Source organism: Arachis duranensis, chromosome 3 (assembly GCF_000817695.3).
Source record: "Arachis duranensis cultivar V14167 chromosome 3, aradu.V14167.gnm2.J7QH, whole genome shotgun sequence".
In the NCBI taxonomy this organism is placed as follows: domain Eukaryota; kingdom Viridiplantae; phylum Streptophyta; class Magnoliopsida; order Fabales; family Fabaceae; genus Arachis; species Arachis duranensis.
Genome location: NC_029774.3, coordinates 29010451 through 29033163, shown reverse-complemented (window position 1 = coordinate 29033163; position 22713 = coordinate 29010451). Strand labels below are relative to the sequence as shown.

At 38.0% G+C, this 22713-nt stretch overlaps 1 protein-coding gene across 1 annotated transcript in view; it reads right to left on the bottom strand.

Moving 5' to 3' along the window:
- The window catches only part of LOC107478399 (uncharacterized), a 66400-nt gene extending 44000 nt beyond the window's left edge, over positions 1-22400 (bottom strand). Inside the window, exons 1-2 of the mRNA XM_021136744.2 lie at positions 22318-22400; positions 13303-13827 (exon numbers count right to left, since the gene is read on the bottom strand). Coding sequence (XP_020992403.2) covers positions 13303-13827; positions 22318-22400 — 608 coding nt within the window. The remainder of the gene's footprint in view (positions 1-13302; positions 13828-22317) is intronic.
- Positions 22401-22713: the final 313 nt, after the last annotated feature.

Below are 22713 nucleotides of genomic sequence, written 5' to 3'. Positions count from 1 at the left end.
ATTAGTGTTTGTAATTGTTCAATTCTCATAGATCTTAGGTTTAACTTTGTTGTTTTGGACTCCATTAATTCATTGAAGATCTCATTTTCATTGTTGTTCATTGTTGATTCTTGTTGATTTCTTGTGTTGCATTACTTTGATTCTAAATTTCCTCTCAATTTTACTATGTCTTTCATTCTCGCTCTCCAAGTGTTTGAGAAAATGCCAACTTTAGATATGGAGTAGTATCCCCTCACTTGGCCTAGTAGTTGAGTCATTGGAGACACTTGAATAATGGATGTCAATTGTTGATTAAGAATTGAGAATTGCTAATTGACTTGGAGTGCACTAAAGCTAGACTTCCCTAGGGTAAGACTAGGACTTGTGACTCAAGTTAGTTACTTTTACTTGACTTCTCTCTATAATTAGGGGTTAACTAAGTAAAGCAACACTCCTTTGTCATCACAATTGAAGGAAGCTATAGTGATGGAACTTCCAATGTTCAACCTTGGCCAAGGCTTTTAATATTGATTGATTGTTGTTTTCTTCTATTAGCACTTTTATGCCACACTCTTTAAGCCACAAAAGACCACTTAACCAATAACATGCATCCTTGTAGCATTCCTAGGGAAGAATGACTCGGGACTAATACTCTCGGTTATAGATTGTAGAATTACTTTGATGATGGATTTTGCGTTGGTTTAGACTATACTACGATTGATTACTTGATAATTTCTATACCGGCAAAAATTCATTCGTCAATGACAAACATTATTAAAATTGAAATGGAAAGAAATTTAGAGTAAAGAATACTCCCTTTGAATTTGAATTTCTCCCCCTTTCTACATGTCACATAGCTCCCCCTTGATGTATGCTTATTTTACCAAGGGAAGCATTAACTTGTAACATTTTAAATCAAGCTTCAAGTAACAATGTTATTTAGCATATTTTATGATGCTAAATGCTTGATTTATGAGCAGTTTTAATTGATAATCAAAACTCATTTGATATCATAAACTGATTTACTGCTCAATCATTTCATACAAAAAGCTATTCAAATATTTTTCAAACATTTCCTATTAGTATATCAGAGCAAAACAAAATGATGGAAAAGTATTTGAAGAAACAAAACAGGGCAGTTTTTATGCATCACAGTTTAAAGGAACTGCCAAAAATAAATTTTCAAACTAACAAGTTTGTCAACAGCCAGGCATTCATATAATAAAAAATTAAATCAACCATCATCATTAGCCAAATGCCTAATGCAGTTCAAACATCAGTGACCATAGTAGAACAAATGCAATAACAACATGCATTCTTTGAACAATGGTGATCATGAATTTTCAATTTTGAAAAATTCATCCCCTGTTCCTCTGTTTTTTCAGCCCCTGTTTCGTTCCAATTTCAATTTTGGAACATAAATTTCCTCCCCCTTTTGTCATCATAGGGGCACCTGCACAAAACATGATTAATCATAGCAAAATATTCAAATTAAAGTAGTAAGAGTATATCATAGTATCCTAGAAATTATCCTAGAGCAAGGAGTATCAAGTCATGCACATACAAAAGAAAGATTGAGCCTAATGCAGCCAATATCAAACAGAATATATAAAAAAACAGTTAATCATCAGAGAAATTAACATCTTCTTCATCATCGCCTTCTTCACTATCGTCCCCCAAATCTTCCTTAAAACGTTCCATCATCAGATTGACCCGTTCTTTACAATTTTTCCAAGCTTTCTCACTTTCATAGGCTTGTTTGCGGGCTTCTTTGTGAGAGCGAAACATCAAGTCTGCCATGTTTAAAAATTCTCCCAAAATTTGTTTGATGGACTTGATCGTTTTAGAAGACTCAGGCCTGCCTTCATAATCACTGTCCGAAGCAGCAGATTTTCTCCCCTTTGTTTCTTTAGTCGCACCTCCTCCTCTGATTGAAGACACCTTGTTTTCTACAGCCTCATTTAACAAATCAACTTTAAAGTACTCAAAAATTCTAGTTAAAAACATACCATAAGGCAAGTTAGCCTTTCTAGTGCTTCTAACAGAATCCCACATGTGCCTAATCATAATATAACCAAAGGATATAGGGGTGGAGGTAACCAAAGCAAATAAGATGAGACAGTCAGAGAATGTTACTCTGTTGTGGGAGCCACTTTGGGGAGTCAGAATATGTGTGATGATTCGGTGAAGCAAGGAATTGACCGGTCCTAGAGCTTTGTGGGTTGGGAGGGTGCCATGCAATCCAGAAAGGTTCTCGCAAATGTGCTTGAGAACAGTCTTGTATGGAACGCCAACTTGTGTGTCCCATTTTTCTACCATGTAGGCTCGTGGTCCTTCATCCTTGAAGTCCAGGGCCGCTCCAATTGTCTCAGCATCAAGGGCTATTTGAACCCTTTTGACATAGGAATGAAGGGTGCCGTCAATGAGCCGCATATTGGCATAAAATTCTCGCACAAGACCAGGGTAGACTGGTTTCTGTATGAGGAGCAGAGGCTTCCAGTTGAGGAGTTCAAACAGAGAGGAGATGTTGATCCCCTTGTTGGTGAGATTGTCGAGGCTGACTAGATAGGTTGTGCACAGATGACGCTTCTCCATAACCTCTTTATGGAACTCAAAAGAGGTGCAAGAGTTAAATCTGCTTGGATCAAAGTGGGAGTGAGTCTTGCCATACTTGTCTCTGAATTCCATGGATTCCAAGTTTGGGGGTTCAGTCGTGTCATTGCGTGCAAACCCCTGATTCTTCTGTGAGCTTTTTCCAGGAGTAGTTCGCTTCGATGATGAGGGTGGAGGTGAGGGAATGGGAGATATATGAGATTCTTGTTCTTCCTCAACCTGGGGTTCCTTATTCTTTTTGCTTCGTCCTCTTCCAGAACTCTTTTGTGCCACTACCTTTCTTCTCATAGCTTCGGTCTGTTTAGTGGATGGCGAAGGAGAGGATGAGGAAGTAGAATGTATGTGGATGTGAGTGTGGGTTTGGGGTGTTGATGGTTTTTGAGAAAGAAGAATTCTTTCACTCTTTCTTGGCGCGGTTTTCTTTTTCATGTTAATAGAGGAATGAAATATGAAAGGTTGGGATGCTAACCGAATTGAGTGGGAGAGAGAGAGACAAGGTGGGTGATCACATTTAATGAGGTTTGAAGAGAGAGAATGGTGGAATTAATGACCATTAGTAGGTGGTTAATGACTATTATGGGCGGTAATTACCCAAAAAAAATGATTTTCCCTTTTATTTTGAAATCCAAAACTGAAAAGTGGTTGCCTTAAATCAAGGGATTGGATGGAGAAGTGGATTTGATTTGACAATAACCTCTTCCAAGAAGATATGATGACACAAGGAAAGAGATTCTTATTTGCATAGAGAGATAACTAACAAAACTGTAATGGTGGGGTCAAAGAATTTTGGTGGGGCCCATAAAAATTTGAATTCTGCGTTGCCTCCCCCTTGACCACAGCTCTCCCACCATGCCATTATTTTTATCTCGTCCAAACCTACAGCAAAACTGAACAAAGTCACATATTCACAAATTTTCAATGAAACTTAAATCAAACATTCCCAAACTTTTTCTTAAGGTGCAGAATCTGTCTTCACAGAGAGGTTTTGTAAAAATATCAGCAATTTGGTCTTCAGATTTTACAAATTGAATATCAATAGTACCCTTTTGCACATGTTCCCTAATGAAATGATATTTTATCTCAATATGCTTAGTTCTTGAGTGTAGAACAGGATTCTTTGAAATGTTTATGGCACTCATATTGTCACAAAATAAAGGAATACTATTGATTTTTAATTTGTAATCTTCCAATTGTGTTTTTAACCAAATTAATTGTGAGCAACATGCAGATGCGGAAACATATTCGGCTTCAGCTGTGGATAGAGCCACTGTGGCTTGTTTCTTGCTTGACCACATGTTGAGTGAGCTTCCAAGGAAGCAACACATGCCAGAGGTGCTCCTCCTGTCCACTCGATCTCCCGCATAATCTGCATCACAAAAACCTACTGCACAAAAGTCATCAGATTTAGGATACCATAATCCATAATTACAAGTTCCCTTAATGTATCTAATGATGCGCTTAACGGCCGTAAGGTAGGATTCTTTTGGATGAGATTGAAACCTTGAACATACACCCACACTTTGGACTATATCCGGTCTAGAGGAGGTAAGGTACATAAGTGAACCTATCATTCCTCTATACCTTATTTCATCCACATCTTGGCCATCATCATCCTTTTCAAGTTTAGTATTGGGATGCATAGGAGTGCCCATTGATTTGGAATTTTCTAGGCCAAACTTTTTGATAAGTTCTTTTGCATACTTTCCTTGGTGAATAAAAGTACCACTAGGAGTTTGTTTAATTTGGAGGCCAAGAAAGAAAGTAAGCTCTCCCATTAAACTCATCTCAAATTCACTAGTCATGAGTTTTCCAAACTCTTCACACAAGGAGACATTGGCCAAACCAAATACAATGTCATCAACATAAACTTGAACAAGAAGGATATCATCATTAGATGCTTTAATGAATAAAGTAGTGTCGGTGGTTCCCCTTTGAAAATGATTTTCCAACAAGAAGGCACTAAGCCTTTCATACCAAGCTCTTGGAACTTGTCTAAGACCATAAAGAGCCTTAGTTAATTTAAAAACATGATTTGGAAACTCTTTATGTTCAAAACCGAGGGGTTGAGCCACATACACTTCCCTATCAATAAAGCCATTAAGAAAAGCACATTTAACATCCATTTGAAACATTTTAAAACCTTTATGGGCGGCATAGGCAAGAAGCAATCTGATTGCTTCCATTCTAGCTACCGGAGCAAAAGACTCATCAAAATCAATACCCTCTTCTTGATCGTAACCTTGGGCCACTAATCTAGCCTTGTTACGAACAACTTGTCCATCCTCACCAAGTTTATTTTTAAACACCCACTTAGTACCGGTTACCTTCTTACCATCCGGATGAGGTACTAGTGTCCAAACCTCATTCTTGTCAAATTGAGCAAGCTCCTCTTGCATTGCTTTAAACCATGATGGGTCCTCAAGAGCTTGTTTGACATTGTTGGGCTCTATTTGTGACAAGAGAGCAAGATTGCTAGGTTCGGTTTGCCTTTTGGTGGAGGATCTTGTGGTTACTCCTTGAGAGGGATCACCAATGATGAAGTCATGAGGATATCCCCTCATAGACTTCCATTCTCTCAGCTTTCGGATAGGTGTTGAGCTTTAATGATCTTCTGGTGGTCTCACTATTTCAGTTGCTCGTCCCTGTTCAGGAGACAAACTGGGAGTTTCTCCTTCAATCTGACGAGACAGAACCGTGCTGACAGATTCTCTATTTTGCACAGAATTGGGATTTTCTTTATTTGTTCCAGCCTCTTCACAATCTGAATCAATCTCCTTCACAATACTGGGAATTAAGTTAGAATCACAAAAAGTAACATGTATGGATTCCTCTATTGTCCTATGCTCCTTGAGATAAACTCTATATGCCTTGCTTGTGATGGAATATCCAACAAACATTCCTTCATAGGATTTTGGATCAAACTTTCCAAGATTTTCTTTATTTTTTAGCACAAAACATTTGCATCCAAAAACATGAAAATACTTAAGATTTGGAGGGGTCCCTTTCCATAGCTCATAGGGGGTTTTCTTTAACCCTTTTCTAATAATTGTTCTATTCAAAATATAACATGCTGTGTTCACAACTTCAGCCCACAAGAATTTAGGAATTTCCTTCTCACATAGCATAGCCCTAGTCATCTCTTGAAGGCTTCTATTCCTTCTTTCAACCATCCCATTTTGTTGGGGGGTTCTAGGACATGAGAAATTATGAGAAATTCCTAAGTCATCACAGAATTTTTTAAAATCTTGATTTTCAAATTCTCTTCCATGATCACTTCTTAAATGGGCAATTTTCAAATCCTTTTCATTTTGAATTTTCTTGCAAAGAGTTGAAAAAGCATGAAAGGCATCATTCTTATGAGCAAGGAAAAGTACCCAACCAAATCTAGAGTAATCATCTACCACCACAAGACCATAGTGTTTACCTCCTAAACTTTGAGTTCTAGTAGGACCAAAAAGATCAATATGCAACATTTCTAATGGCCTTTTGGTTGAGATTCCATCTTTTGTTTTAAAAGAGGATTTTACTTGTTTGCCCAATTGGCAAGCATCACAAGTAAGATCCTTATCGAACTTGATGTTTGGAATTCCTCTAACCAAATTCCTTTGACTAGCTTAGAAATTTGGTAGATGCTAGCATGTCCCAACTTTCTATGCCAAAGCCATTTTTCAGATTCAAAAGATGTAAAGCATGTTACATTTTGTTCTTTTAAATCCTCAAGAGTTAATCCATACACATTATTGCATCTCTTGGCTTCAAATAAGATATCCCCAGTTTTCTCACACACAACCAAACAAACAAACTTCTTAAAAATAACATCAAAACCTAAATCACACAATTGACTAACACTAAGCAAATTATGTTTCAAGCCATTTACAAGAAGGACATCATTTATACAAGATGAGAAATTTTTACCCACTTTCCCAACAGCCACTATTTTTCCTTTTGCATCATCACCGAAAGTGACAAGTCCTCCATCATATTCATCAAGCTTTATGAAGAAGGTTGTCTTTCCGGTCATATGCCTAGAGCATCCGCTGTCCATATACCACATATTTTCCTTCCTCTTGGATGCTAGGCACACCTGATCTATGTGATCTGCCATGAGACATGGTTGTGACTTGGTCTCGGTCTCTTCATCATCATCATTTGAGTCATTCTCCAAGTCTTCCCATGTAGCCATCAGTCCCTTCTTCTTCACTCTTTTCGGCTTCTCCTCCTTTTTCAACTTGGGACAATCAGATCTGAAGTGACCCATTTCCTTGCAATTGTAACAAGTTACTTTGCTAAGGTCTTTCTTCATCTTCCTTGAGTTGCTGCCTTTGCCTTTGAGCTTCACCATTTTCCTGAATTTTTTTGCAAACAACACAAACTCATTTTCAGAGGAGTTATCATTGGATTCATCATCCAGAGGGTTAGTCAAAGAAGAAAAAGTAATTCCTTTCTTTTTCAAATCCTTTTTCAAATAGGTATTTTCAAAAGCCATAAGATTTCCTCTCAAGTCATCAAGTGTCATGGAATCTAAGCTACTGCTCTCAGAAATAATTAAAGCTTTTGTTTCCCACTCTTTTGTGAGACATCTCAACACTCTGCTCACTAGCACAGATTCAGAATGTGTAATTCCCAGAGCATCTAAGCCAACAATGATGGAGTTGAACCATTCGAACAGTTTATTAATGGACTCTCCTTCCTTCATTGCAAACATTTCATACTCTCTATTCAACATGTCTGTCTGAGTCTTCTTTACAATGGTGGTTCCTTCATGGGTGATTTGCAATTTGTCCCAGATTTCCTTTGCCGTTGTGCATCATGATACCCGTTGGTACTCCTCGAAGTTGATAGCACAGTTGAGCAGATTTATTGCCTTGGCGTTTAACTCCACCTTCTTCCTATCTGCCTCGGTCCATGTTGCTTCTGGTTTGAGAGAAACTACTCCTTCAGCACTTGTAGTGGTTGGATATTGAGGCCCTTGAAGGATGATCTTCCAAAGTCTGTAGTCAACTTCTTGTACAAATATCTTCATCCTTTCCTTCCAATAGGTATAAATTTTCCCATTGAAAAGAGGAGGTCTGTTGCTTGACTGCCCTTCTGTGAGATTGTAGGACACCACATTTGCGCCACTATTTTCTGCCATAAGGATCTTTACTCCAAGCTGCAAAGCTTGATCTCTTTGAGACCAAGCTCTGATACCAATTGATGGTTTCACTGGCTAAGAGAAGGGGGGTTGAATCTTAGCCCCTCTTTTCGCTTGCTAACACTTGCTGACTTCAGAGGAGACTTTTCTGTTTTAGCTCGTCACTGGACACGAAACTTTTTCTTTTGTCTCGTCACTTGGCACGAGATAATTTTAGTTTTTGCTCCTGTACAGTAGAAACAGAAATGTAGAAGAGAAGAGTTGAAGATTACACCCAGATATATCCTGGTTCAGCTGCTAAGTGCAGTGCAGCCTACATCCAGTCTCCATCACAAACATGATGGAATTTCACTATAATCAATCTGATTACAACTTGTAAAGTGCTAACCCAACTTACAAGGGGATTCCCACAGAATCATGAAACACAACACAGATGTACAAAGGAACTCTAAGACATCTATGGCTTTTTTCTTTTAATTTTGCACTCTCTGCCTTTTTTCGCTCTATGGCTTTTTCATACAAACCTCACTGTTTGTCTTTTTCATGAGACTCAAGACATGACAAAATTAAACAGAAAAATACAAAACAGAATACATTGAAGGAGAAGAGAAAACTGTTAGCTCAGGTAGCTCTAAGAACACTGTGCCTTGCACTCTCAAATTTTCTCCTTGCTTCAAACAGTGGTTGTTCCCCCTTTTTAAAGAAGAGGAAAGCCTCCACACTTGAAGCCAAAACCGAACCAACTTTTTCCTCCTTCAACCAACACAGAACCGGTTCGGCCACACAGAGAGAGAAGAGATAACCATGCATTAACCAATATGCAATTACCTCTAGTCCTTTCTTGATCATCACCCTTCATCAATCCGGGCTCTCCATCCTTGGCTTGCTCTCCAAGATGGATTTCTGGCCCTTGATGCCTCATGATGATAATGACTTCATCTGCTTCAATCTCTGCCTTCAACCATCACTTCGCCACTCTAGCTACTCCCTGTGGTGGTTGAGCAGAATCAAAGACAAGCCATGCTTCAAGAATCTCCCTTGCTGGCCGAATCTTCAACGTCCATTTTTGAGCATGAAAAGCTCAAGATATCCTCACCAAATCTAACCACATTTGGTAAGTATCTTAGCCACAGCTCACTTTTATTTGAGTGTGTTTTCTTGCCATCATTAGCTTGATGGTCTTGATGTATGCAGCTTCTTCCTTTTCTTGGTTAAAGAACATTTCTTCCATTGTTTCCTGGACAAGGACCGAATAAAGAAAGAGATGAGAGAGAATGAAAAGAATCTGAAGAAAAGCAATACAAAGTGGTTAAACCAATTAATTGAAAATAGCTTGCTTTTACTTCCCTTAGAGTGGCGTGTAGCAATGATGCCTTTAGTCAAATCAATCTTCTCTCACTTGCTTATGTTCCCAATGCTTAAATTCATTTTGAAATCCTTGTAGTGGAATCCGTTGGAAGCAATTAAGGCTTTGTTTTTCTTTGCTTCATGGATTTGGACACAGCATGAGAATTTTTCCTTCTTAAATGGAATTGGGCTTAGTTGCAACACTAATTAAATTAGGCCCAATAGCAACATTTGCTTTCCTGATGAATTTTGGAACATGCATAAAGCACAGAAGGAAGCATTTATTTGGGCTTGCATCAATAATATTTATTCTGGCCCAATAATAAAACCTTTTCAGCCAATAATCACAAAACAAGAATTACATAGGGCTGAATTTTAATTTTATTGGGCTTGGGATCTTTCTTTTTATTTCGGCCCAATTAAAACCTGCATCACAAAATTATTAATTAAGCAAATATGAATTAAGATCAAATTAATAATTTTGTAATTAAATATTTTAATAATGTTTGTTCATCATCAAAATTAAACAAGAGTTTTCCAAACTCATCATAAACTAGTAACCTAGGTTTACAGAAAATGAGTAAACTACGATAGATAGTGCAGAAATCCACTTCCGGGGCCCACTTGGTGTGCGCTGGGGCTGAGACTTGGGCTTTACACATGCCTAGACTGTTTCTGGAGTTAAACGCCAGGTTGTAGCCTATTTTGGGCGTTTAACTCCAACTTGTAACCTGTTTCTGGCGTTTAACGCCAGAATGCAACATGGAACTGGCGTTGAATGCCAGTTTACATCGTTTATCTTTGAGAAAAGTATGGACTATTATATATTGATGGAAAGCCCTGGATGTCTACTTTTCAACGAAATTGAGAGCGCGCTATTTGGGTTTCTGTAGCTCCAGAAAATCCATTTCGAGTGCAGGGAGGTCAGAATCCAACAGCATCTGCAGTCCTTTTTCAGCCTCTGAATCAGATTTTTCTCAAGTCACTCAATTTCAGCCAGAAAATACCCGAAATCACAGAAAAACACACAAACTCATAGTAAAGTCCAGAAATGTGAATTTTGCATAAAAACTAATAAAAATATACTAAAAATTAACTAAAACATACTAAAAATAATGTCAAAAAGCGTATAAATTATCCGCTCATCAATCCTGAATCCTACAATAGAAGGGTGGTAGCCAACCCAAAGCTGGATCAAGTCCTAGAGGACATATGTCTTCCTGGAACTCAATAGATTGAGGATGCAAAAGGCAAACCAAACCAGCTGAAAAGGGCGAACCTCAAGCCAATTGCTAGAGGATGGCTAGACTTCATTGAGCATTCTATACTCCCCACAAGTAACCGCTCTGAAGTCACTATTCTGAGAGCTGTGATGATTCACTGCATCATGAAGGGGAATGAGGTAGAAGTCCATCAAATAATCCCCTGTGAGATGTACAAGTTGGCAAACAGGATGTCTACTCATGCCATGCTGGCTTATCTAAATCTTATCTTTCGCCTATGCCAAGAGGCCAAGGTCCTAATCCACGTGGACAACTTTATTCCAATGGAAAGTCCAATCACTAAACAAGTGATGGAAAGCTCTAGGCTACCAGAGGATCAGTCCAAAAAGAAGGCACTTGATCTTTCCCAAGAGATCCCTCCAATTGAGTATTGGGACCAGCTGAAGGTGTCTGTGATGCACTTGCAAACCACCTTGGATCAACTCAGAGAGGAGCAGAAAGATCAGACTAGCATGATTTGTAAACTGATCAAAGAGTAAGAGAGGTAAGGGCGTGAGATAGAAGAATTGAAGCGCCAGAAGCTCTCTCCTGAAGAGCCCAGTGCCCCCTCAAACTGAAGGTTGTTGAGTTTCAACCCTATGACTATTCCAATTCCTATTACTCATATTTCCATCCTAATTTAGAGTTACATGATCACTAGTACTAGTTAAGTCTTTATTTCTATTTTATTTTTTTTATTATCTTTTATTTTAAGAGTTGCATAAGCATTCATAAAAAAAAATAAATTTTATTTTTTAATTAGCTATAAAATATTCCTCTTATCGTCATTAAACATTAATAAAATAGTAATTTTTTTAGAAGAATTAAAGATACATAAATTTCAAGTTATATAATAAGAATAGTTCAATTATTTTGATGTGGTGGCATTACTTTAGTTTTCTGAATGTATGAATAAACAGTGCATATTTGAAGTTGAAATTAAGAATGTTGGCTCTTGAAAGAATATAAAAAGCAGAAAAAGCCAATAGCTCTTTAAACCAAAAGGCAAGAGCAAAAAGCCAATAACCCTTTAAACCAAAAGGCAAGGATAAAAGGATCCAAGGCTTTGAGCATCAATGGTTAGGAGGGCCTACAAGGAATAAAATCCTGGCCTAAGCGGCTCAACCAAACTGTCCCTAACCATATGCTTGTGGTGTGAAGGTGTCAAGTGAAAAGCTTGAGACTGAGCAGTTAAAGTCGTGGTCCAAAGTAAAAAGAGTGTGCTTAAGAACTCTGGACACCTCTATCTGAGGATTCTAGCAAAGCTGAATCACAATCCGAAAGGGTTCACCCAGTTATAGTGTCTGTGGCATTTATGTATCCGGTGTTAATACTGGAAAAAAGTGCTTAGGGTCACGGCCAAGACTCTAAAAGCTGTGTTCAAGAATAAAAAAGAACTAAACTAGGAGGGTTAATAATATCATCTGAATTCTAAGTTCTTAAAGAGACCAACACTTCTGAGTTTCAATGGATAGTGAGATGCCAAAACTATTCAGAAGCGAAAAGCTACTAAGTCTCGTTCATCTAATTGAAACTGAGCTTCATTGGAAACTCTGAGATTTATTGTATCTTACTCTTCTTTTTATCCTACTGTGTTTTTAGTTGCTTGGGGATAAGCAACAGTTTAAGTTTGGTGTTGTGATGAGCGAATATTTTATACGAAAGAGCTTTTCTGGAGATACAAAAGTCCAAATGGAGCGTTCTTAACAACTATGGAAAGATGACTTCCAGAGCTTTCCAGCAATGTATAATAGTTTATATTTTGCTTCAGAATTGAAGGCCCAAAACTGGCGTCCAACACCAGCCTCCTGCCCTAGTCTAAGCGTCCAGCGCCCGAAGGAGGAGACCAGCGTCCAAACGCCCAAAGAGGACCCCCTAGCCAGCGTTCAACATCCTAGAGGCCTTATAGCACGTGGATCTCATCAAAGCTCAGCCCAAACCACTCACCAAGTGGGCCCCGGAAGCAAATTTTAGCACTAAAAGACTGTTTTACCCTTTTTATGTAATCCTTAGTCATTAGTTTAGTATTAAAGGGAGAATATCACACTTGTTTAGGATCTCTTCCAGCATATTTCGAATTACACATTGTATTCTCTATCAGTATGAGTTTCTAAACCTTCTAGGTTAAAGAGAGGAGCCCTGCTGAGTTTTATGGATTAATAAAAGTATTACTGTTCCTTTTCAATCCATGTTTGATTCAACTCTAAGATGTATCTTCGTTCTTCAACTTGATGAATGGGATGACCCGTGACAACCATCTTCGTTCTTCATTCTAAGACCGCGTGCCTGACAACAACCCGTGATCTTCTTGGGTTCGTGTGAATACTTAAGTGGAAAGCATCAAACCGCCAGCTTGATTATACATCTCTTAGACGGCTAATCCACGACTTCGTTGGAGACTTCTCAAGACACCAGTTCAACCGAAGTATGGGGAGATAAGGGTCTCTGTGGTAGAGGCTAGTACCAAAGGCGCAGCATCCTCTGATCCGGAAGATTCGACCTTGTCTATGGTGTTTTGAGTAGGATCACTAAAGAGAATGAACTACAGGAGCTTCACCTTCAATCAGACTGGATTCGCACTAACCTTGGGGTTCAGATCAGGAGGAGTATTGACGGCTGCTCAAACCAGCGTCAATCACATACAGTTTTCCATAGAAGAAATCATTCATAATTGAAGAAGACAATAACACCAGAGTTAATCCAGAAGGAAAAAGCATCTCCAAGCCTTAACCACCTTCTTATCATAGTTTACACTACTTCTGAGTTCTGATTACCCTTTTCTCTTTATTCCTTTTATGCAATCACATGCATACCAACATCTCCTACTCACCTGACTAAGATCTACAAGATAACCATAGCTTGCTTCAAACCACAATCCTCTTGGGATCGACCCTGACTCGCTCAGGTATTACTTGGATGACCCAGTGCACTTGCTGGTTCAGTTGTACGAAGTGTGGGGATTCGTGCACCACGAAGCGATCCAAGCAGTTACCAACAGCAATATCAATGGTCTCACCAAAGATTCTGTAACGACTCTCACTGTATGCAATGACCTGAGTGTTACCGCCACTAACATAAAGCACAACAGGGTCAACGGCACCAATGACAACTCTACCTATCTCGATATGAGCGACACAGTGTTTGACAGCAACAATGGGCTTCTTCCAAAGATAAGAGAGGACGCGAACGACGACAGTAGAGACCTGAAGGGGAGCACCCATTCCAGGTCCCTTGGTGTAGCAGATGCAGTCGATGTCATCGGGAGTGACGTTGGCGGTTTCCAAAGTGGATATGACGAGTAGAAGAACGTGGTGAAGGTGGTGCTGAGTGGTTTCTCTTGGGAGAAAGCCTTGACTGGGAGGGGTTATGTATGTGTGGCGTGGATTGGAGAGGATGGTGCCATCAAGTGTGACAACACCGACTCCAATTTTGTTGGCTGAACCCTCGAATCCCAACGCTATCATTCTCTTCTTTTCAGTTCTCTTCTCCAAACTTTTAAAATTTAAATTTTAAATTTCAATTGGATATAATTTTAAAGAAAAAATAATAATAATTTCAAAATCTTATAATTTGACTATATTAAAAAATAAATTCAAATTAATACCATACAAGTTATAATTATTTTAATAAAATTAAAATGATATGATCCAAATTAAATTTAAAAATTAAAATTAAAATAATACTATCCAAATTGTAACAAGTTATTTCAATCAAAATCAAAATCATCTTTTGCTATTTATTTATATAAAAAAGCCATTGTAGGCTAACGTATGAGCTACGGGGTTATAGAAGCTATAATAAGAGTATGAGATCGAAGCAGAGTGTCCTTGAATTTGTTGAAGGACACACATATATATGTATGTTATGCACTTAATTATAACTAATTATCTTATTAAGGGAAAGATTAAAGATTCGAAGGGGGATTAAGCATGCGGATTCATGGGATGGCGCATTGCAAATAGCACTGAGTAACTTTGTATTTGCATAGTAAAATCTAACACACAAAAACAAAACAAAACAAAACAAAAGCGAAGGGTCCACAAATTGATACGAAGACTTTGCAGATACATAATGATATCATAAAAAACCCAAGTGAACTTGTGGTTCATCTTTTCCTTTCACCTCATCTAATACCTTGAATTGTACATACATTCCTTGGATTATTATTTTTTAGGACATACATGTGGTATTGCCTAGAAAATTCACTTCTTGGTATCAATTCCATGACATACTAGTTTAGAAGTGGTTGGTTTAAAAGTAAAATCATATTCAACAATAAAAAATATGGTCAAAATTATTATTTTGGAAAAATGTAAGTATGTAACTGTGTGTGACGCCCTTTCACATACTTTAACATCCTCCAACATCATTAAGGGATGTTGTGACAAGTTCATAACATTCCTAATAGGGTATGCTAGCTAAATACATAGACTACATTTTTCATTGGGAGAAATTTTATGCCCTTATGCGTAGACCTTGAACGAGATTTCCTTTTTCTGTTTTCCAATAAAAAACAATGACATGTGCTTCGATCCTTCCCTTTGCTCACCATCACAACTTGCTTGGTTCATCAAGTACCACATAATTAATCACCAACCATGTAAGTGTGTTATTTAAAGTTCACAGGCATAGATATTTATGCATGCAATAATTTATTAGTCAACAAAAAACTCTTAAATGAAGCTTGTTCGCGATAAACTAGTGATTAGCCAGTGATGAGTGGATAAATTATACCCTTTTTGGCATTGTTTTACATAGTTTTTAGTATGTTTTAATTACTTTTAATTATATTTTCATTATTTTTTATGCAAAAATCATATTTCTAGACTTTACTATGAGTTTGTGTATTTTTCTGTAATTCCAGGTATTTTCTGGCTGAAATTGAGGGACCTGAGCAAAAATCTGATTCAGAGGCTGAGAAAGGACTGCAGATGCTGTTGGATTCTGACCCTCCTGTACTCGAAGTGAATTTTCTGGAGCTAAAGAAGCCCAATTGGCGTGCTCTATATTGCGTTGGAAAGTAGACATCTTGGGCTTTCCAGCAATATATAATAGTCTATGCTTTGCCCGAGATTTGATGGCCCAAACTTGCGTTAAACACCAGCCAGAAACTTTCTGGCGTAAAACGCCAGAACTGGCACACTTCTTGGCGTTAAATGCCCATTTTGGCACCCAGGGTGGTGTTTATCTCCAATTTGAGGCATATGCACATGGAAGCTTGAAAGCTCAGCCCAAACACTCACCAAGTGGGCCCTGGAAGTAGATTTCTGCACTATCTGCACTTAGTTACTGATTTTCTGTAAACCTAAGTTACTAGTTTAGTATAAAAACTACTTTTAGAGATTCATTTTGTAACTCATGACATTTTACATCTGATATTGTATCTTCTACGGCATGAGTCTCTAAACCCCATAGGTGGGGGTGAGGAGCTCTGCTGTGTCTCAATGGATTAATGCAATTACTACTGTTTTCTTTTCAAATACGCTTGATTCTGTTCTAAGATACTCACTCGTACTTCAATGTGAAGAATATGATGATCCTTGACATTCATCATCATTCTCAACTTTATGAACGCGTGTCTGATAACCACTCCTGTTCTATCTGAGCTCAACGTAGTCATTGGGCGACAGCTTGAGTGCTTATCTCTTGGGTCTCTGATCCATGGACCAAGTCCGTGAGATTAGAATCTTCGTGGTAGAGGCTAGAACCAATTGATAGCATTCCTGGGATCCGGAAAGTCTAAACCTTGTCTGTGGTATTCTGAGTAGGATCTGGAAAGAGATGACTGTGACAAGCTTCAAACTCACGGATGTTGGGCGCAGTGACAGTGTGCAAAAGGATAGAGAGATCGTATTCCGACACTAGTGAGAACCGACAGATGATTAGCGTGCGGTAGCTGTACCTGGTATTTTTCATCCGAGACGAGAGATCCGATAGTTGATTAGCCGTGCAGAAACCATGCCTGGTATTTTCATCCGAGAGGATCATACAGCTTGCCATGGAAGGAAACCATGCGTGTTTGGAGAAGAAGACAATAGGAAAGTAGATATTCAGAAGATAGAGCATCTCCGGACCCTCAACCTGTTCCTCATTACTGAATCACAAGTATCATTTATTTCATGTTATTTACTTTTCATAAATAAAATCAGTTTTATCACTAATATCCTGACTAAGATTTACAAGATAACCATAGCTTGCTTCAGGCCAACAATCTCTGTGGGATCGACCCTTACTCACATAAGGTATTACTTGGACGACCTAGTGCACTTGCTGGTTAGTTGGGCGGAGTTGCAAAGGTGTGATTGCAATTTCATGCACCAAGTTTTTGGCGCCGTTGCCGGGGATTGTTCAAGTTTGGACAACTGACGGTTCATCTTGTTGCTTAGATTAGGAAGAATTTATCTTTTTGGTTTAGAGTCACTAAATTTGAGTATTTTATTATTGTTTTTGTTAAAATTTTAAAATCCTTGTTTTCTTTTTCTAGATTTTTTCAAAAATTTTAATAAATAGATAAAAAAAACCAATAAACTAATAATTGAGTCTTCTGTTTGAGTTCAGTTTCATGTTTTAAGTTTGGTGTCAATTGCATGTTTTTTATTTTCTTTCAATTTTTCGAATTGTATACTCTTTTTATTCTTCATATTTTCAAGTTTTATGTTCCTTGTTCTTTCTTGATCTTCAAGTTATTCTTGTTTATTTTTCTTGTTTGATCTTTAATTTTTCTTGTTTTGTGTCTTTCCTTGTTTTTCTTGTGCATTTTCGAATTATTAGTGTCCAAAGTATAAAAATTTTTAAGTTTGGTGTTCTTTGTATTTTTATTTTTTTTAAAGATTTCCAAAATTTGTTCTTGGTGTTCATCTTGATCTTCAAAGTGTTCTTGGTGTTCATCTTGACATTCAAAGTTTTCTTGTTTGTTTTCTTTGTTTTGATCTAAAAGTTCTAAGTTTGGTGTCATTTTATTGTTTTTATCTTTCCTCATTAAATTCAAAAAAATATATTTTCTCTTTATTTTAATTGAATTTTCGAAATTTACATAAAAAAATTCAGATTTTTATTTTAAAATTTTTATCTTATCTTATCTTAGTTTTAATTTTCAAAATTCAAATCTTTTTCAAAAAAATCAAATCTTTTTCAAAATCTTATCTTATCTTATTTCAAATTCAAATTTCAAATTTTAATTAAATTTCAAAATTCAAATTTCAAATTTCAAAATTTAAATTTAAAATTTTAAAAATCAAACCTTTTCAAAATTTAAATCTTTTTCAAATCTTTATCTTATATTGTTGACTTTTTTAAAATTCAAAATTCAAAATTTAAAATTTAAAATTCAAAATTCAAATTTCAAATTTCAAAATTTAAAATTCAAAATTTAATTTTCAAATTCAAAATTTAAATTTCAAAACCTTTTAATTTAAAAACTTATCTTCTCTTACCTAACTTATCTTATCTTTTCTAATCTCAAAGCTTAAAATCAAATCTTTTTCAAATCTTTTCTCTTATTTATTTTCTTACAAGTATCTTTAATTTTAAGACATATCTTTTTCAAAACTTCCTAACCACTTTCTCTCTCTTCATTTTTCGAAAATCCTCACCCAAAAATTTTCAAATCTTTTTAATTAATTAATTAATTTAGTTTTCTAATTTCGTTTATTTCTTTTTCTTTTCTTAATTTTTGAAACTTGCATCATTTTTTTTATTATTTACTTTATTTTAATTTCGTTAATTTCAAAAAAAAAAGGGATAAAATTTTTTATTTACAATCCACATCATCTCTCTTTCCCCATCATGGACCTAAGTGGAAATGAACAGTCCAGAAGGACTCTGGGGTCATATGCTAACCCCACTACTGCTTCATATGGGAGTAGTATCTGTATACCCCCCATCAGAGCCAGCAATTTTGAGCTAAATCCTCAGCTCATTATCATGTCTTCCACAGGAAGACCCTACTGAGTTTCTGGCACAGTTCTTACAAATTGCTGACACAGTACGTGATAAGAAAGTAGATCAGGATGTCTACAGATTATTACTGTTTTCATTTGCTGTAAAAGATCAAGCTAAGAGGTGGTTAAATAACCAACCCACAACAAGCATAAGAACATGGAAACAGTTATCAAACAAATTCCTGAATCAATATTTCCCTCCAAAAAGGATGACACAGCTAAGGCTGGACATCCAAGGCTTTAAACAAGAGGATAATGAATCTCTTTATAATTCCTGAGAGAGGTACAGAGAGATGCTAAGGAAATGCCCCTCTGAAATATTTTCAGAATAGGTGCAGTTAGACATCTTCTATTACGGGCTTACAGAAAAGGCCCAGATGTCTCTATACCACTCAACTGGTGGATCTATACACATGAGGAAGACAATTGAAGAGGCTCAAGAGCTCATTGATACAGTTGCTAGAAATCAACATCTGTACTTAAGTAGTGAGTCCTCCATGAAAGAAGAGGTTGAGGCAGCATCCGCTGAACTTAGTCCTCAAGAACAAGTTGCTGAACTCAATCAGCAATTGCTTTTTATAACAAAATAGTTAGCAGAATTTAAAGAGATGCTACAAGACACTAAAAATGCTAACAAGAATATGGAAGCACAATTGGATCAGACAAGACAATAGTTATCTAAACAGATAACAGAAGAATGCCAAGCTGTTCATTTAAGGAGTGGAAAGATATTGAATGTCTCAACTCAAAGCAGCAGAAAGCCAAGAAAGGAAAAAATAACAGAGGATGACCAGCCCAAAATCCCTCTGAGGACAGTAAGAGCCCAGAGAGAAATGATTCTGGCGTTCAAACGCCAGAAAAGGGTGAGAAGTTGGCGTTGAACGCCCAGTGGATGGCCAATTCTGGCGTCCAAACGCCAGAAAAGGGTGGCAATCTGGCGTTAAACGCCCATACAACACCCAATTCTGGCGTTCAAACGCCAATGGGGATCAGACACCTGCAAGTGCTAATAACAACCCCCTTAGGCAGGCTTCTCCAACCACTTCTGTAGGAAATAAACCTGCAGCAACTAAGATTGAAGAATATAAAGCCAAGATGTCTTATCCTCAGAAACTCTGCCAAGCAGAACAGGATAAACAATTTTCCCGCTTTGCAGACTATCTCAGGACTCTTAAAATAAATATTCTATTTGCAGAGGCACTTGAGCAAATACCCTCTTATGCTAAGTTCATGAAAGAGATCTTAAGTCATAAGAAGGATTAGAGAGAAACTGAAAAAGTTTTCCTCACTGAGGAATGCAGTGCAGTCATTCTGAAAAGCTTACCAGAGAAGCTTAAAGATCCCGAAAGCTTTATGATACCATGCACATTAGAGGATGCTTGTACCAAGACAGCTCTATGTGATGTTGGGGCAAGTATCAACCTGATACCTGCATCCACTATCAAAAAGCTTGGTTTGACTGATGAAGTTAAACCAACCCGGATATGCCTCCAACTTGCTGATGGCTCCACTAAAATTCCATCAGGCATAATTGAGGACATGATTGTCAAGGTTGGGCCATTTGCCTTTCCCACTGACTTTGTGGTGCTGGAAATAGAAGAGCACGAGAGTGCAACTCTCATTCTAAGAAGACCTTTCCTAGCAACTGGACGAACCCTCATTGAAGTCCAAAAAGGGGAGGTGACCCTAAGAGTCAATGAGGATGAGTTCAAGTTGAATGCTGTTAAAGCTATGCAGCATCCAGACACCCCAAACGACTGCATGAGCGTTGATCTTATTGACTCCCTGGTGGAAGAGGTCAATATGACTGAGAGTCTCAAATCAGAGCTAGAGAACATTTTTAAAGATGTTCAGCCTGATCTGGAGGAACCAGAGAAAATAGAAGAACCTCTAAAAACTCCTCAGGAAGAGGAGAAGCCTCCTAAACCCGAGCTCAAACCACTACCACCGACCCTGAAATATGCATTTCTGGGAGAAGATGACACTTTTCAGTAATCAAAAGCTCTGCTTTAGAGCCACAGGAAGATAAAGCACTAATTCAGGTGCTAAGGACACACAAAATAGCTCTTGGGTGGTCCATAAGTGATCTTAAGGGCATTAGCCCAGCCAGATGCATGCACAAGATCCTATTGGAGGATGATGCTAAGCCAGTGGTTCAACCACAGAGGCGGCTGAATCCAGCAATGAAGGAGGTGGTGCAAAAAGATGTCACTAAGTTACTAGAGGCTGGGATTATTTATCCTATTTCTGATAGCCCCTGGGTGAGGCCTGTCCAAGTTGTCCCTAAGAAGGGAGGAATGATAGTGGTTCATAATGAAAAGAATGAACAGGTTCCTATAAGAACAGTTACAGGGTGGCGTATGTGTATTGACTGCAGAAGGCTCAATATAGTCACCAGAAAGGATCATTTTTCTTTACCATTCATAGACTAGATGCTAGAGAGACTAGCAGGTCATGAATACTACTGCTTTTTGGATGACTATTCAGGTTACAACCAAATTGCAGTAGATCCTCAAGACCAAGAGAAAATAGCATTCACATGTCCATCTGGAGTATTTGCCTACAGAAGGATGCCATTTGGTCTGTGCAATGCACTTGCAACCTTTCAGAGGTGCATGCTCTCTATCTTCTCTGATATGGTAGAGAAATTTCTAGAAGTATTCATGGATGACTTCTCAGTATTTGGAGACTCATTCAGCTCCTGTCTTGACCATCTAGCACTTGTTCTGAAAAGGTGCCAAGAGACTAACCTGGTTTTAAACTGGGAGAAATGTCACTTTATGGTGACTGAAGGAATTGTCCTTGGGCACAAAATTTCGAACAACGGAATAGAGGTGGATCAAGCTAAGGTAGAGGTAATTGAAAAATTACCACCACCTGCCAATGTTAAGGCAATCAGAAGCTTTCTGGGGCATGTATGATTCTATAAGAGATTTATAAAGGATTTTTCAAAAATTGCAAAACCTCTGAGCAATCTGCTAGCTGCTGACATGCCATTTGTCTTTGACATAGAGTGTCTGCATGCATTTGAGACTCTGAAAGCTAAGTTGGTCATAGCACCAATCATTTCTGCACCAGACTGGACATTACCATTCGAACTAATGTGTGATGCCAGTGACCATGCCATTGGTGCAGTATTGGGATAGAGGCATGACAAGCTTCTGCATGTCATTTACTATGCTAGCCATATTTTGAATGATGCACAGAAGAATTACACAACCACAGAAAAGGAGTTGCTTGCAGTGGTTTATGCCATTGATAAGTTCAGATCTTATTTAGTGGGATCAAAAGTGATTGTGTACACTAATCATGTTGCTCTAAAATATCTCCTCATAAAGCAGGATTCAAAACCCAGACTCATAAGATGGGTGTTGCTTCTGCAAGAGTTTGATATAGAAATAAGAGACAGAAAAGGGACAGAGAACTAAGTAGCTGATCACCTGTCCCGAATAGAACCAGTAGCAGGAGCGTCCATCCCTTCTACTGAGATCTCTGAAACCTTTCCGGATGAGCAACTCTTTGCCATTCAGGAAGTACCGTGGTTTGCAGACATTGCAAACTATAAAGCTGTGAGATTCATACCCAAAGAGTACAGTAAGCAGCAAACAAAAAAATTGATTTCTGATGTAAAGTACTACTTGTGGGATGAACCATATCTCTTTAAGAGGTGTGCAGACGAGGTAATCCGTAGATGTGTGCCTAGAGAAGAGGCACAGAAGATCCTATGGCATTGCCATGGATCATAATATGGAGGACATTTCGGAGGTGAGTGAACAGTCACAAAGGTTCTCCAATGCGACTTCTACTGGCCTACTCTCTATAGAGACTCCTTAGATTTTGTACGTAACTGTGACAGTTGCCAGAGAGCTCGTAATCTGCCTCATGGTTATGCCATGCCTCAGCAAGGGATCTTAGAGATTGAGTTGTTTGATGTATGGGGTATTGACTTCATGGGGCCTTTTCCACCATCATATTCAAACACTTATATTCTGGTGGCAGTGGACTATGTATCTAAATGGGTAGAGGTAATTACAACACCCACTAATGATGATGTAGTTCCTCCAGAAGCATATCTTCAGCAGGTTCAGTGTCCTTAGGGCACTGATCAGTGATGGAAGCACTCATTTCTGCAATAAACAGCTTGACTCTTCTCTGATTTGATATGGAATTAACCACAAAGTGGCAACTCCATATCATCCACAGACAAATGGGCAGGCTGAAGTCTCAAATAGAGAACTAAAATGAATCCTGGAACAAACTGTAAGTACCCGTAGAAGGGATTGGGCAAGAAGTATGGATGATGCTCTGTGGGCATACAGAACCGCATTCAAGACTCCTATAGGGACCTCTCCATACCAGCTTGTGTATGAAAAAGCCTGTCATCTACCAGTGGAACTGGAACACAAGGTCTACTGGGCAACTAGGTTCCTAAACCTTG